Here is a 14,143-nt window from a genome sequence, read left to right on the forward strand (position 1 = left end):
TGCTGATGGGTGAGGCTGTTGCCCAGAGAACCTGCTCACCACCCTCACCCCTCCCCATCCCTCCTGTCTTCTTTCCCACTGCAGATGAGGTGGAAGCCAAAACCCAGGAAGTCAGTGTGTGCCTGGAAGACATCATGGAGAAGCTGCGGAGCGCCTTCCCCAACTCTCGAGGTACTCGAGTGAAATCCCCCTCTCTGGCCTCTTACTGCTCCCTCAGATGAGGTTTTCCCCATGGAGTCCTGCCCCAATCCTAGCATCCCCTGATCCCTGCTTCCCTGCAACGGCCGATCCCCCGCAACGCCGACAGCCTAGAGCTGGACTGGTGTGGCACTGCTGGGACTGGTGTGTGGCCTGGGGGCAGAGAGGATGAGGAGGAGGTTTCACAGCTGCAAGGAGAGGTGATTAGAGCTGCCAAGACTTCAGACCAACTAGATCTCCCCAGATGAGCTGCAGGGCAGCCTCCTGCCCTGCTTGGGACCCTGCAGGGCTCCCCAGTGTGAAGATGGACAGACCTGCCAGCATTGATTCTGCAGCGATCACCTTGAGCTGCTTCCTTGCTTCGTCCCTGTCCAGACCCTTCTCCAGCAAAGATTGAGGCCCCAGTTACCTGCCAAGATGGAAGTGATGGTGCAAGCTCTCCTAGCTGCTCATGGATGGCTCTTCCCAGAAGGGATGAGGACTGGGTGATGTGTGTATGGACAGTGGTCTACTTGCCCAGTTGGGTTTGGTGTTGGTCTTTCTGCTATCCTGCTGGGCTCCAGCCCTGGAGCAGCTCTCAGCCCCTTGCCTAGGATGCCCATGCATGTGCCAGGGGGAGATGTTGCTTGGTACCAGCACTAACACGAGGCAGGGCAGAGCTTCCTTCTCTGCCCATGCAGACCTTTTCCCACTTTCTGCCATCCCTGAGCAGGATCCTCCTGGCTCTGCAGCAGCACTGTTCTAACCAAGTGGCTCCAGGTCCTGCTTTCCTGACCTCTCCTCCATTTCTCTTTCAGGTATGACCTCCCTTATCTAACACCTCCTGTGAGCCAGAGGCTTTTCCTAACCAGCTACCTGGCTGCTTTCCTCCCCTTTCTACCCCTGCCATACTCCCTTGTGCTGTGGCAGACCTTGCACAGACTCCCTCCAACTTGGTTGTGTGGGATGCTTGCAAGCCCCAGAAGATCTCAGGGGAACATGGGTCATGGTGGAGCGGGGCTGTGGGCTGCCCAGGATGCTGGCTTGGTCACTCGTGCAGAGTGTTCCAGCCTGGATGGAAAGGATCAGAGGAAAAACTAAAGCCATGGAAGCTGCCTGTCTCCCCGGGCACTCCTGGCCTGCTGCCTTTGACCACAGCCCTCAGGGGATGCAGAGCTCAGCATCCCACTCCTCTTCAGTTGTGCCCAGCGGCCTCCGGGTTTGTGGGCACCAAAACACTCCTGGAGCCACCCAGTTTTTAAAAGAACTCTTTCTAACAGCATCCAGCTGCCAGCCTTACAGATTGAACTCTCTCTGCCAGCCAGTGCTCCACAGCCAGCCAGGCACGTTATCTTCTGGTGGGAAGAGTCTGCAAGATTTGTGGGGTAGGGATGAGTCCATGTTAGAGCTTCAGCCCAGCTAGTAGCCTTATCTTGAGAGGATCTTCATAACAGAGCCTTATCATTTAATTTGCATATATTTCTATATATATTATATATATATATATTCTGTACTTAAATACTCTCATGGACTCACTCCATTAAATTCTAGTACTGTAAGTGCAGCTGCCCTGCACTTTCAGCCCAGCCCAACAACTGCTCCTGCGGGGACCAGCACCCTCCTGGTTGCTGGTGCTGCCTTGGAGCAGGGCTGCTGCGAGGGGAGCTCAGCAGAGGGGTGGGCTGGCAGCAGGTCCTCTGTCCCGCCTGGTTTCCTGGGGAGCTGTGCCTTTGCTGTGGCACAGAGAGCCTGTCCTGCCCAGATCCGGCTCCATCCCTGGGGCCCCTCAGCTCCTGAAGCCGCCCATCCCCACGGTGCTGCAAGAAGGGGTTTCTCCAGCCCTGGGGGCATTGGACTGTGGTGCAGGAGCATAGCGGTGCCAGCAGGCAGCAGCACAGACAGGGCACCTCCTTGCAACACAAGGAGCAGCTGCCTTGCTGCTGTCCCCCAGTTTGAGCTGGGCTGAGGGTTTGGAGGCACCTGTTGGAAGCAGGCAAGTCCCGCCAGGCAGTGGAGGAGGCTGTTCTGCAGGGCAGCTTGGTGATGGTGGCTTCTGGTGCCAAAGGCTCCCTCCAGCTGTCTGTCTCATGCTGTGTTATGTCGAGAAAGAGGTAGAGGCAAGTGCTGTGGGGTGCCCCAGAGCAGGCACTGAGATGGCCCTGCTGCTCTGGGGACACGGGGCGAGATGCCTGAGCCCTCAGGGCAGAGTGGAGGGCAGGCAGGATGTGTGCCAGTGTGAAGCACCCTGCCCGACAGGGCTTGCTGCAAGGACAGTGGCCGGGCTGTTGTGGCTGGCTGGGCTGTGGTGGTGAGCTCTTCAGGGAAGGTTCAGACCCAAGCAGAGTGTGGGGGCACAGGCTGGCCTTGGTGTGCTGGCAGGGGGGTGAGGCAGTGCCCGCACCAGGGCAGTGTGAGCCTTGTGGCCAGGTCCCTGGGGCTTTGTGGGGGTGTCTGCTACAGAGTCGTGGAGTGCTGACCCTGCCGGCCCCTCTGGTGCCTGGGTGGGCAGCAGGAGTGCCCTGGTGGTAGTGTTGGGGGGTAAGCGTGCTGCGTGTCAGGCTGCTTGTTTCACCGTGGTGAGGGACTGCACCCCAGCTTGTGACACCCAGCTGGCCTCCCCCTGCAGTCCCAGTGGTGGGATGGGGGCAGCGTGGGGAGCAGGGAGGTTTTTGGCCTGAGGATGAGGTCAGAAGTACCCAGCCTGGTTGGAGCAGGAGGAAGGAAAAGGCAGGATGAGGGCAGAGCTGCTGGCCTGGGTGGCAGGTGTGGGGAGCAGCAGCAGCCAGGCTGGGTGCTCAGGCTGATGGGTACAGGGTGAGCAGGGGCTGTTTGTGAGCTGGGCTGTGGCAGGGAAGGGAGCAGGCTGGCTGAGGCTCTGGTGACCGTGCACTGCGGGGCTGCTGTCCTCACTGCTTTGCATCATCTCTGCTCTGGAAAGGGAATAAATTTATACTGTGACCTGGACTGGTGCTCTGGTCTCTTCTATCTGTGCACCTCAGCTGAGCTGCAGCAGCTCCCAGTGCTGTGCCATCCTGGCACTGCTCCTGCAGGGTGGCTGGGACACTGATGTCCCTGTGTCATCCTGACTGTCCACACCATTCAAGGCACAGCAGAAGCTGTGAGCAGAGCCCCGAGCTCTCCAGACACAGGTACATTCACCCACCACCATCTTCCTTTGCCCACCTCCAGCAAGGTCTGCTCAGGGCCATGAGTCAGCCTGAGGGCTGGAACAGGGATTGTGTGGGCACAGTCCCTCTTCCTCCCATGGGAACTTCACTGCAGGAAACCCTCAGCCCCAGGAAGGCAGCAGTGGGATGCTGGGCAGGCAAGTCTTCTCCCTCTGTGCTTTCTCCTGGAGCCTTGTAAGGTCTGCAGTGCCCAGAGGTGTTTGGGTGCCCTGGCCCTGAGGGCTGCCCACGTTCCCTGTGGCACAGGAACGGGCTCAGCAGAGGACTAGCTCAGAACAAGGCTGGGGGCTCTCAGACCCTCCTTGCTGCAGGATGCAGGTCAGCCCCAGCTGATGGTGAAGCCTGTCCAGGACTGATACTTGTAGGGCTGGACCTGCTCTCACCCCTGCCTGGAGGGGCTGGCAGTGTTGGGCAAAGGCCTGATATGGTGCTACTGCAGGGAAACACAGGGACAGCTCTTACACAAGAGAGATTCAGGAGCCTAAATGGGGGTGAAATGCAGCCTTTTAGCTCCCCCTCTCAAGCGTAGAGCAAAATGCCCCATCCCTGCACCCCAGGCTCCAGAGCAAGTTAGGAGGTGTGGGCTGTGAGCATCAGGGAAACCAGTCATGTCCAGGAACAAAGCCAGCACATGGTGCCAGGGAAGAACTTTTATTTCTCAGCCAGCAAAGCTCAGCAGGACCCAGCTGAGATGTGCTGGAGCAGATGAGTCAGAGCAGGAAGGCAGCAGGTGCTGCTGCAGAGAGAGGCTGGTGGTCCCAGGGCTGGCAGGGTGAGGACAGCATTGTTCCCGTGTCACTGCAGGGCCAGTCCCCAGCCCTGAGGCTCCCTCTCAGGGTTCAGCAGCCCCATTGCCTGTGCTCTGCCTCCTTGTCAGTGGTCTGGCAGCCTTTCCCCCATCCAGGGGTAGCTGGCCCTGCTCAGGGCTAGCCATGTCCCAGGGTCATGGCCCCGAGCTCCCTGCTCTTGCTGCACTGCCCTGGAGGTGCATCCCCCCCTTCCCTTGCTGCTGTGGGGCAAGGAGGTGCTTCTGCCCCTCTGCCCAGCTCCTCATCTGCCCCCGAGGGCCAAGCCTGGAGCACTGCCCCAGGGGTGAAGCTATCAGGGGTGATGTTGCCTTCCCCAGCATGTCCTTGGCCCCTGCCTGCTTGCTGCTCCCCCCAGCTCTCCTCTTCCAGAGCCTCTCGGGCTGTTTGGTCCTCCAGCTCTGGGGGTCCTCCAGCTGGCCCCAGCCCCTCGCAGGGCTGCCCTGGTGCTGGGGGTCTGCCTGGCTCAGACCTGGAAAGGATCCCGGTGCTGGCTCCCAGCTCCAGCCCCTGCCCGAGCCCTGCTGCCTCTGTCTCCTCTGCTGCCTCTGTCTCCTCTCCTGCCCCACGCTGCCCTACAGCCAGTGTTTCCACCTCTGCTGCTGGGCTCTCGTCCTCTTCATTCTTCTCCACTTTCTCCTCCTCCTCCCTCTCCTCTTTTTGTTCCTCTTTGACCTTCTCCTCTTTTTCCTTCTCCTCTTTTTCCTTCTCCTCTTCCCTCTCCTCTTTTTCTTCTTCTTCTACCTTCTCCTCTTTTTCCTTCTCCTCCTCCCTCTCCTCTTTTTCTTCCTCTTTGGCCTTCTCCTCCCTCTCTTCTTCTTCCTCCTCCACCTTCTTCTCTTCTTCCTTCTCCACCTTCTCCCCATCCTCATCTTTGTCCTCTGTCCCCCTCCCTGTTCCCCCACTCTCCGGCTCTGTCCCACGAGTGCCCAGGTTCCCTTCTTCCCCCAGTCCTGTCCCATCCTTCACTTCCACCTTTGCCCCCACAGGTTGCCCCTGAGCTGCTTCTCCTCCTGGTGCTGCCCCTCCACAGCCAGACCTGGGGGTCCCTTGTTCTGCTTGGCCAGCCCCTGGTTGTTCAGCTTTTTTGGTCTCAGACCCCTGTTCCCCTTGCCCAGGGGTCTCTGGGACCCCAACCTCACCCTGGGGTGCCTCCTCCCGCAGCATCGCCCCGTTACCCACCTTCCCACTCTCCTGCCCCTTGCTGGCCCACAGCCCCTGGGGCTGCTGGAAGAGCCCCTGGTAGCGCTTCCGATCCTCCACGTGCTTCTTCCTCATCCTCTCCCCCAGCTGCTTCAGCTCCTTCTTCACAGCAGCAGCCATGGCAGGGTCCAGGTGAGCCACCCGCATGAAGTCTTCCCGTGCCTCCCGCTCATTCCAGACAGCAGCGTGGGCCTTGGCCCGCTTGAAATAGGCCTTGGCATTGTCTGCAGGGAGAGGAGAGTCCCCAGCGGGGGTCCTGCAGCTCAGGGCCACCAGCCACAGGAGCCGGAGGCTCTGCAAGCTCAGGGGACACAGGGCACACATACCATCATAAGCCGGGGAACATGGGTTGGATGCACTTGGAGGTAAGGGTGCCATCATGGACAGGAGGACCTGGGCCATGCAAATGCCACCATGGGCACCAGGGGACATGGGATGTAGGGATCACCATGGGCAAGGGGACTTGTGATGGGCAGAGGGATCTGGATGACATGGGATAACATCACTGGACACGGGTTCTGCAGTGGACATGGGGATCCAGATAACACAGCTGCCATCCCAGGCAGAGGGACATGTGATGGGTATTGTCATGGGTGGGGGATCCAGAGGACTGAGTCCCTTGGGGCTGTGGCCACAGGGGGGGAGTGAAGGGGGCATGGAATGCAGGGAGTGGGTACCATTGTGTTTCTGGATCAGCTCCGTCGTGTGCTCCAGCACCTCGTAGTACTCGCCCAGCTCCAGCTGGCACTGGCAGTAGTTGAGCACCAGCGGCGTGACCAGGCTCTCCAGCTTCAACCAGCTATCCTCCCATGGCTTCTCCTGCCCCCGAGAGCCACAGTGGGTGGTTCATGGCTTGGGCACCCAGGGCCCACAGGAAATCCAGGCAGGGATGACAGGAGGAAGCTGGGTCCTGCTCACCTTGGCCTGCAGGTTCCTCAGGCAGATGACAGCTTCCTGGTACTTCGCTGCAGCCTGTGCAAACTCCTTGCGGAGGACAAGGCGGTTGCCCTCGCTGTGCAGCACAGGCACTGCTGCCAGCTTCTCCTCCTTGCTCATGGCCCAGGTGTCACGCTTGTATGCTGATGGCTCCTCCACCTGCACAGGCAGCAGCAGGAGCTGAGCTGCCTGCCCTGGCCACCCCCGACTCTGGCAGCCATCCCCACCCTCCTCCTTACCCGGAACAACTCCATGATGAAGATGAGGGGCTGCGGCGTCCGCTGCAGCTCGTCCAGGTCGTCATAGCCCGTGCTGTGGTAGTCAAACATGTTGCCCATCCCACAGCGGTGCTTCTGCCCTTCCAGGGGGTCCCGGCCCTCCGCGATCCTCCGCATGCCCCTGGAGACCAGGGCGTACATGCCTGTGTGCTGCAAGGAAGATGTGACACCTTTGATCCCTGTGCTTGCAGCAGGCAAGGCTGGAGCACCTCTGGGGTGCACGGTCCTGTTCCCTGGCTCTGCGGAAAGGAGCGGGCTCCCGTGGGCCTCTCACTCACGATGGCGTCGCACCAGAACTCGGCCACCTCCCCGATTCTCATGGAGCTCAGCAGGGTCTCCCAGATCTCCATCTTGAACATCTTGCCCACAATGATCTCCATGGGCATGCCAGCCTCCCGGCTGTCATCGATCACTGTCCGCTCAAAGTCATCCTTCAGTGTCTGGAAGTGGAAGGTCATCTGCCCCGGAGAAAGCTCAGAGTGGAGCTGAGGCTGGCACTGCAGCAGGAGCCCTCTGGCCCCTCACCAGCCCTGAATCCCTCTCTCAGAGCCAGAGCCAAGCCTGCTCCCAGTGAGGTGCTGGTTTGGTTGGCAGCTCTCCAGCCACAGCAGGAGACCCTGTCTCCTGCCAGCTTTGTCTCAGCAAGCAGCTGGCAGAGTGTCTTAAAGCCCATCAGTGCTGTATCTTGCTGCTCTCTTCGGGTGTCCCCCTCCCATGGTCTGCACCAGGACCTGGTGGGAATCCACACTCATCTGCCCATACCCATGGGATGGGGAATCTCAGAAAAGCCCAAGAGCTCCTGTTGGCACCTCTCCTGCTGGACACATCAGGAAAGGCTGATGTCCAGCAGCCCCTCGTGGCCGCAGAGGTAGGAGGTGGGTGACAGCACCAGCGCAAGGTGACAGCAGTGGGCGGTAGCAGCTGTCACTGTGAGGGCAACGTGGCTGCTGTGCCCAAAATAGCCTTTCCAGCATGCCCCTTGAGAGGGATCTCCTGGAGCTGGGATATGCCTGTACCACAGACCTGGAGCTCAGCTTCTGATTAGGGAATCTAAACCATAACAGGTAGGGATGGCAGTGCTGGCCCCACTCCCCTCTCCCAGGGCTTTGGGGTAACAACCAGGACACCTTACCTTGCTCCCATCCTGCAGCTTTGGAAGCTCCCCTCGGCCTCCATGCAGAATCTTCTTTTTGACCCCTTCCACATTCAGCAGGTACGTTTCTTCCATGGCTGTTCCTGCCAGGCCTCAGGAGGAGGGCACAGGCACATGCACAGAGGAACGCTCTGGCCCTTCCCAAGCTCCACCTCTTCCTTGGTGTATCTCCCTTTCTTGACTATCTGGACACACACATCATGTCCCGCTGCTGCTGCTGGCCTTTTCCTTCTGTGCTGGGGCAGAGGTTGGAAGCCTTCTCCCCTTCCCCTACCCCTGAGGTTGCAAGAAGGGGGTCCTGTCGTGGCACACCTTCCCTGAAGCTCCTGGTGCCCTCTGTCACACTCTGGAACTGCCTTTCTAATCCTCTTCCCACCCTGCCAGGTTAATCTGGGATTTGCCTGCCTAGTCTGTGAGGAATTATAGAAACTCCCTGATTAGGAGGGCCTTGCTCCTCTCACAGAGTGACAGCTTGCAGGGTCCCCTTGGCACGCAGGGTCCCTTTGATCCAGCCACACAACAAGCAATGCTTGGTGAGAGCACAAGCCAGGACCTGTGCGTGGTCAGGGATAAGATGACCAGAGGCAGTGCCAGCCTGTGCTCTGGAGACCACAGAGGAACAGAGCAGACTTGGAAATGGTACTTTATTGAGTCTGGTTTGCAGACACAAGCATTCCTCAAACCCAAGAACAAGCTCCTACCAGGCCACAACCCATCAAGTCCAAGACTCAGTAAGATGCAGAAAGCTGCACTGCCCTGTCCCAAGCAGAACTAAACCCCTCTGGGACAACAGTGCTGAATATTTACAGTAAATCCAGGGTTTTGGCTGCTGTCCCAGGCAGAGTCCAATTCTTTAGCTCCAACAACCACACTCAGCACAAAGTATGTGAGAGCAGCTCTGGACACAGAGCCTCTAGCACTGTCCAGAGGCACATCTGGCAGCAAAAGGGTGTGACTAGAGCAAAAACTTGAGCATGGCAGACAACACTTCCAGGTCTGCTGGTAGGCATAAAGATCCAGGCCTGCTCCTCACTTCTCCATGAGGGACTCCAGCTGCTCCTGCAGGGACGTCATCTGGGGAGAGGGAGTGAGGCATCACAGTGAGGCATGGCTGGGACTCTTGGCAGCTCCAGCTCAAGAACTTCTGTGATTCTGGGGTTCTTCTACCTATGTCAGTGGCTGCTTTACCTGCACCTTGCACCTCTGGAGCAGAACTCAGCACTGCCCACAAGGGAAAGATGCACAACAGGGACCTGGGAGTGGGAACCTCCTGCCTTGGCACTTAGCTGAAACTCAGCAGAACTGTCCAGGTAGGAAGTCTGCAAAGATGCTCCAGCTACTGCTTTCCCACACCTGGGTGCTAGCAGGTGTCTGTGTCATGTTTTACCCTAGGCAGCAATCCTAGCAGCCTTGGATTGCTGGCTAGACACGTTTTGGCTCACTGCTCCTCCAGGAGGAAGGCTGCAAGCAACCCCATTTCATGCACCTCCATGTGCCTTGGGAAGCTCCATGCAAGTACAGATGAGGTATGACCACACCTGACCTGTACTGCTGGAGTTCACAGCACCTGGTGTGGTTCAAGGTTCAGGAAACCATCACAGGCCAAGCCTAGAGCTGTGTTGTGCCCCAGTCCTTCCCACCCCACTGTGCAAGTTTCCTCACCTGCTGCTTCTCTCGTTCTTCCTGCTGCTTGAACTCATCCAGCACAGCCTGGAGACGGGTCTGCAGAGACACAAGTGCCAGACCACAGTTACCAAAGTCTTCTCAATGGAATGGGTGCTGGCAGAACATGCCAAATGATGCAGTAAGCCCCAGGTTGCACTGACAAACAGCCCCCTGACCTCCTGCAGTCTCATGGATTCTTTGCCTCCATGGGGAAATGCTGGAGTGTGTATGGTCACACCACAATCATTTTTAACCCAGAAGGCAAAAGCCCCTGGCTCTTCCAGGGCAGCAGCTGAATCAGTCTGCTGGATCTAATGGAAAGCCAGTGCTAAGGAGAAGTCTTGAAGAGATCCCAGGACAGCTCTCACCTTGAGGGCTAGGTTCTCCACTTTCATGATGAGATCTTCCTGGCGCTTCCTCCTGTCCTGGGTCTCCTGGAGTTTACTTTTCAGGTTGTCAATCTGTTTCTGGATCCCCATGACTGGAAGGGAGAGTGAGGTCAGACCCCAGAGCAGCAGCAGAGCTGGGCAGTGCAGCCTGCCCAGCACCCCAGTGATTCTGCTGTGCTCTGCCACCCACTCACCTATCTGGTTGGACCCCTCATTCTCCTGTTGCTGCCCATCAGATTCATTCAGTTTGTCCTGCAGCTGCCTCTCCAAGTCCTCCTCTGTGTCCATGATATTCAGGTCTTCATCATCATGATGATCCCTCTCATCTTCATCTTCACTGCTGCTGCTGATGTCATTAAATATCTCCCGCAGTTCATCATGTTCTAGAGGAGTGCAAAAGGGTTAAAACACAACTGATGACCTCCCAGCACCCTTTGCCTGCCAGGAAACACAGCAGTACAGGGTTCCTGTCTCAAAGCCCTCTGTCCATCACTCTCCTTAGGGCTTACCCCAGAGAGAATGGCTAGAAAGACAACAACAGCCTCCCCCACTGCACCTGAGGAGCCATGGCCTTGCTTGTGTCCTGACATCCCTGGGGAGGAAATGTCCAGGCTGGTGAGTGAACCATGGTTGTCCACTTCTTTTGTTTCATCTTCAGCAATGACTTCCCAGCCTTACAGCAGGAACAGGTGAGTCAAGGGAGAAAGAGGAACACAAAAGGTGCAGTACAATGCAAGGTGTCTGGCCTCTAACAAGCCTGGCCTTGCAGCTATGGATATCCAGGATGAAACACCCCAAAAGCCTTTTCTGACGACTTCTCTTCTGGTGCTACCTACCTCCCTGTTCAGTACAAACATACAGTCCACACAGAAGGTCACCATGAAAAAACAATGAGCTTTGAAAAAGGCATAGATGAAGCTGCAAAACTTCAGTGCCTCTTGGGTGCTCATCTCCCAGACTCTCACACCCACACAATGCTGAACTTGTCTCTCCTTTCTACAAGCCCCATAGTCACACACAGCCTCTTGTCCTCTGCTGGAGCTTTTTTCCTCCTAAAAGGATACGGACACTGACAGCTTCTGCATCTGTGCTCAGGAGACGCTTCACCTCCTTTTCCACATCAGGAGACTCGATATACTGGGCCAGAGAGGGAAAAGAGAAGAGAGACATAGTTAAATGCCTTGTGCAGGCAACTCCAACCTTCCACCTCTGGACAGAGCTCTATTTCAAGCCTTTCTTCTCTTCTGCTCTCTGCTCAGCCTTTGCTCACGCTCACACTAAAAGTCACTTAAGCACCTCCAGAAAGCAATCCATCTTTTCTGGACAGAGCTCCTCAGTGAGCTGCAAACTCTCACTTTTCTACTCACACTGATTATGAAATAAGACTCTCCATGTGTATGCAGAAAGTCCCCGAGGTGCTGTTACCTGATGAATGGTCAACTCAGCTCCTTCCTATCTCACTTAAAAGGTTTAATTTTTCACTTCTAAATTAGCCAGGAATCTTAATGCAGTGACATCAAATCTCTCCTGTGGGCTGTAAGAATATCTCAAGTAACTTTTTTCCCGAATGTCATGCAAAACAGCACTCCACCTTGTTCTCAGAAACTGCAAAGCAGAGAAGAACAAGTCTTTCCAGCCTCATGGTGCTGCTTCTCCCCAACACCTTGCTGGGCTTGTGCATATGCACAGAGACAGTCTCAGAGCTCCATCTGTTGTCACTCCCCCAGCTGACATGACAGTTATTCTATTTGTAGTGTTGTTTGTTGGTGAAATGAACAAGACATGCATAGAGAGAAGATTTCAGCTGGGAAAGTGGAAATGAGTGTAGCCTGATTTCCACACAAGTCTTTCTTTCTTCCCTACCAGCAGGAAGGGAAGGGCTATGGCAAGGAACAGAGTCCAGCAGCTCTCTGCACAGAGGATTTTCTCCTCAGGACCATCTTGGAAAACATGGAGGAAACACCCAAAGAAGTGTTTAAATCTACTCTTCTTCCTTCACCCTCATCTTGAGTAAGGACATCTGAAGCAATAGATAGTTACAGTCTCTGCCTTCCTATCCCTTGGTTATTGCATCTGCATGAGAAGCAACTCACCTTCTTCTTGGCTGTCTTCCGGAATCGTCTCTTCCGTACATTTTTCAGGGGAAGAGTGACTGTGATAGAGGAAACAGAGCAGACATGTGAGGCAGTTGCCTAGAGGCAGAGCTGCATGCCAAAATGGAGAAGAGAGAGGAACAGAGAGAGCACTAAAAACAGAACAGCAGCAGAGCCAGGACATGGCAGCCTTGCAGAGCTGTGGGGATGCTGGGGTGGTGGGATGGAGGGGTTTGGCACAGCCTCTACTCACTGCCATGGTTCCAGATGAATTTCTTCTCTCTGTCCTTGTCCTTCTTCTTGTTTGCCTTTGGGTCAGTACTCACAGTTTGCTCTTCCAAAGGTGGGTAGAGATCACCATCCACAGTGCAAACAAGCATCTGGAATTCCCACACAAACACAAAGGGTGCTTATCATAATGCAAGGACAAAAGGATGTGAAAGCTTTTCCTGGAAAAAGAGCAGGGACTGCCTGCTGCGTGTTGGGAGCCAAAGGGATCGTGGGCACGGGCTACAGTGTTTCACACCCAGCCCAATTCTTATGGAAACACAGCAGCAGTTAAGCTGTTACAAGGACAATTGCATGTTACACTTCAGAAATGGGATTTCTAAACACCAAGCCGAGCAGGGAATTTTAAACTGCTGATACAGTGAGAATTCAGAAATCACCCGTGTTATACTGGGCATCCAGCTGCCCAAGCCTATGAGGGTTTTCCTGGAGAGGGAAGCAGGGAATTGAGCTGTTGGAGCAGGCAAGAAGGACAGCCCATACCTGGCAAATATCTGCTGTCTTATAGAAGGTTTTCTTGTCAATGGTTTTCAAGCTCTCGATGATGCAGGGCAGATCCACCAGCTTGGCTGCCAGGGGCACCCGGTCAACGCGTACGATCCCATGGCGCCCGTCCGCTGCGGAAGCCACGGGACAGGTCAGTGCTGTGCCTGCCCAGCTGGAGGAGCAACGCGCTCCTGGGGAGCAGAAATTCTACAGGAAAATACACGCGAATCACACAGCTTCACCTGTGTGCAGCCAGGCCAGGTTTAAGACGCCCTGACCCTGCTCACTCACCATGCAGCTCGATGGTGAGCCTGTCCTTCAAGTTGACGTTCCCGGACTGTACCGCTCGCCGGACAGTGGAGGCATATTCCTGGGAAGGATGGACAGATTTATGTCAGGACTGGGTGTGCTTCCTCCAAGAATCACTAAAGGCTTCTGTCCAGCCTACCCAGCTTTGAACACCCCTACATCCCAACGCAGAAAAACAACTGCAAGAGCTGCAACGAAAACTGCACCCTCCTCCCAATACCACCCATTCACCCGGTGGTTCTGCTATTCCCAGTGCCCTTCACACCCCCTGATACAGCTGTGACAGTGGTGTGAGGCTCCTGAGAGAGACACCCTGCCAGAGGACCACAGCTCTGGGGGAAGTTGCAGCTCCCCTTTACCAAAAAGCTCTCGTGGTCTCCCAGTCTCACACTTAAGCATCTAACAAACAGCATCACGTGCACGGACAGACACAGCAACTAAAGGCCCAGCACTTGCCAAAACTCTACCGTTACAGAAATTTCCACCCTAATCCTCCAGGTTGTCTTCCCAGCCTCCCACTCAGCGCTGTGGGAGCACCTCTCAAGAGGAGACCGTGCAGAACCTGCTCCAACGAGCGGGCACGAGCTGCCCGAGGCCAAGAGCCCGCAGCCCGCTCCCATGGCCCCTGCCAGCCCCGCACGTTCCCCCGCTTGGCTCATCCCTCTGCCAGCCCCGCGCCCGCCAGGCAAACCGGACCGAGCTGCCTGTGAAACGCGACGGCGAACACCGCGGCTGTACCGGCCCCAACACCGCGGCTGCACCGGCAACACCGCGGCTGCACCGGGCCCAACACCGCGGCTGCACCGGGCCCAACACCGCGGCTGTACCGGCAACACCGCGGCTGCACCGGCCCCAACACCGCGGCTGCACCGGCCCCAACAGGCTCCTACCGGCGGCAGCCGCAGCACGAACTGGCTCTCCAGCTCATGGGGAGCATCGTCCTTGCTCTTACTCATCCCTCCTCCTCCAGCTCGGGGCACACGACACAACCACCTCGTCTCCGCGCAGGCTCCCAGGGGTGACCCGAGCGCCGCACGCCAGGCCCGGGCTGCGGGCCGCGGTCGGGACGGTCCCCCCGGCAGGGCCCGCCCGGCGCTGGCGGCTCCTCCGGCCCGAACCGCAGCGCTGCGGCCTCCCCCGTCCCGGGCGGCGGCGGAAGCCAGGCCCGCCGC

At 57.0% G+C, this 14,143-nt stretch overlaps 4 protein-coding genes across 9 annotated transcripts in view; 1 reads left to right on the forward strand and 3 right to left on the reverse strand.

Annotated features, from left to right (window-relative positions):
• DRP2 (dystrophin related protein 2) overlaps nucleotides 1-3,128 on the forward strand; it is a 26,336-nt gene extending 23,208 nt beyond the window's left edge. For 3 of the 5 annotated variants that reach the window (XM_051630451.1, XM_051630452.1, XM_051630455.1), the window contains 2 exons: nucleotides 85-171; nucleotides 574-3,128. In XM_051630451.1, coding sequence (XP_051486411.1) covers nucleotides 85-171; nucleotides 574-791 — 305 coding nt within the window. In that variant the 3' untranslated portion in view covers nucleotides 792-3,128. Of the gene's footprint in view, nucleotides 1-84 lie in introns of all 5 variants that reach the window. The other 2 variants (XM_051630454.1, XM_051630453.1) reach the window with 2 other exon arrangements.
• On the reverse strand, nucleotides 1,226-5,808 carry LOC127389763 (uncharacterized). Its single transcript, XM_051630581.1, has 2 exons — nucleotides 5,077-5,808; nucleotides 1,226-1,248 (listed from the first exon to the last, which is right to left on the reverse strand). Exons 1-2 carry the CDS (start codon nucleotides 5,804-5,806, stop codon nucleotides 1,226-1,228), a joined length of 753 nt encoding a protein of 250 aa, XP_051486541.1. The 5' UTR covers nucleotides 5,807-5,808.
• On the reverse strand, nucleotides 5,808-8,284 carry AIPL1 (aryl hydrocarbon receptor interacting protein like 1). Its single transcript, XM_051630772.1, has 5 exons — nucleotides 7,721-8,284; nucleotides 6,867-7,046; nucleotides 6,550-6,738; nucleotides 6,293-6,469; nucleotides 5,808-6,193 (listed from the first exon to the last, which is right to left on the reverse strand). Exons 1-5 carry the CDS (start codon nucleotides 7,814-7,816, stop codon nucleotides 5,819-5,821), a joined length of 1,017 nt encoding a protein of 338 aa, XP_051486732.1. The 5' UTR covers nucleotides 7,817-8,284; the 3' UTR covers nucleotides 5,808-5,818.
• An 84-nt stretch (nucleotides 8,285-8,368) lies between these two features.
• TAF7L (TATA-box binding protein associated factor 7 like) lies at nucleotides 8,369-14,115 on the reverse strand. Of its 2 annotated transcripts, XM_051630770.1 has the most exons (11): nucleotides 13,862-14,105; nucleotides 12,954-13,032; nucleotides 12,660-12,793; nucleotides 12,142-12,268; nucleotides 11,889-11,947; nucleotides 10,860-10,932; nucleotides 10,352-10,468; nucleotides 9,990-10,178; nucleotides 9,775-9,887; nucleotides 9,404-9,463; nucleotides 8,369-8,815 (listed from the first exon to the last, which is right to left on the reverse strand). In XM_051630770.1, the coding sequence occupies exons 1-11, from the start codon at nucleotides 13,925-13,927 to the stop codon at nucleotides 8,771-8,773; spliced, it is 1,062 nt and encodes a 353-aa protein (XP_051486730.1). In that variant the 5' UTR covers nucleotides 13,928-14,105; the 3' UTR covers nucleotides 8,369-8,770. The 2 variants fall into 2 exon arrangements, with proteins under 2 accessions (XP_051486730.1, XP_051486731.1); XM_051630771.1 differs by having other exon boundaries at nucleotides 9,775-10,178; nucleotides 13,862-14,115.
• Between the last annotated feature and the right edge of the window lie 28 nt (nucleotides 14,116-14,143).

Source organism: Apus apus, chromosome 12 (assembly GCF_020740795.1).
Source record: "Apus apus isolate bApuApu2 chromosome 12, bApuApu2.pri.cur, whole genome shotgun sequence".
Taxonomy (NCBI): Eukaryota; Metazoa; Chordata; class Aves; order Apodiformes; family Apodidae; genus Apus; species Apus apus.

Excerpts from the sequence above, each read along its gene's own strand:
- LOC127389763 (XM_051630581.1), bottom strand. The coding sequence starts at position 5,806 with ATGTCCCCTGGTGCCCATGGTGGCATTTGCATGGCCCAGGTCCTCCTG. Across the intron at positions 1,249-5,076 it reads TCGTGGGACAGAGCCGGAGA|GCTGGAACACTCTGCACGAG; the intron begins GTGGGGGAACAG and ends CTTTCCATCCAG.
- AIPL1 (XM_051630772.1), bottom strand. The coding sequence starts at position 7,816 with ATGGAAGAAACGTACCTGCTGAATGTGGAAGGGGTCAAAAAGAAGATT. Across the intron at positions 6,470-6,549 it reads TCATCATGGAGTTGTTCCGG|GTGGAGGAGCCATCAGCATA; the intron begins GTAAGGAGGAGG and ends CTGCCTGTGCAG. Across the intron at positions 6,194-6,292 it reads TGAGGAACCTGCAGGCCAAG|GAGAAGCCATGGGAGGATAG; the intron begins GTGAGCAGGACC and ends TCTCGGGGGCAG.
- TAF7L (XM_051630771.1), bottom strand. The coding sequence starts at position 13,927 with ATGAGTAAGAGCAAGGACGATGCTCCCCATGAGCTGGAGAGCCAGTTC. Across the intron at positions 12,269-12,659 it reads AGACAGCAGATATTTGCCAG|ATGCTTGTTTGCACTGTGGA; the intron begins GTATGGGCTGTC and ends TGGGAATTCCAG. Across the intron at positions 8,816-9,403 it reads AAGAACGAGAGAAGCAGCAG|ATGACGTCCCTGCAGGAGCA; the intron begins GTGAGGAAACTT and ends CCCTCTCCCCAG.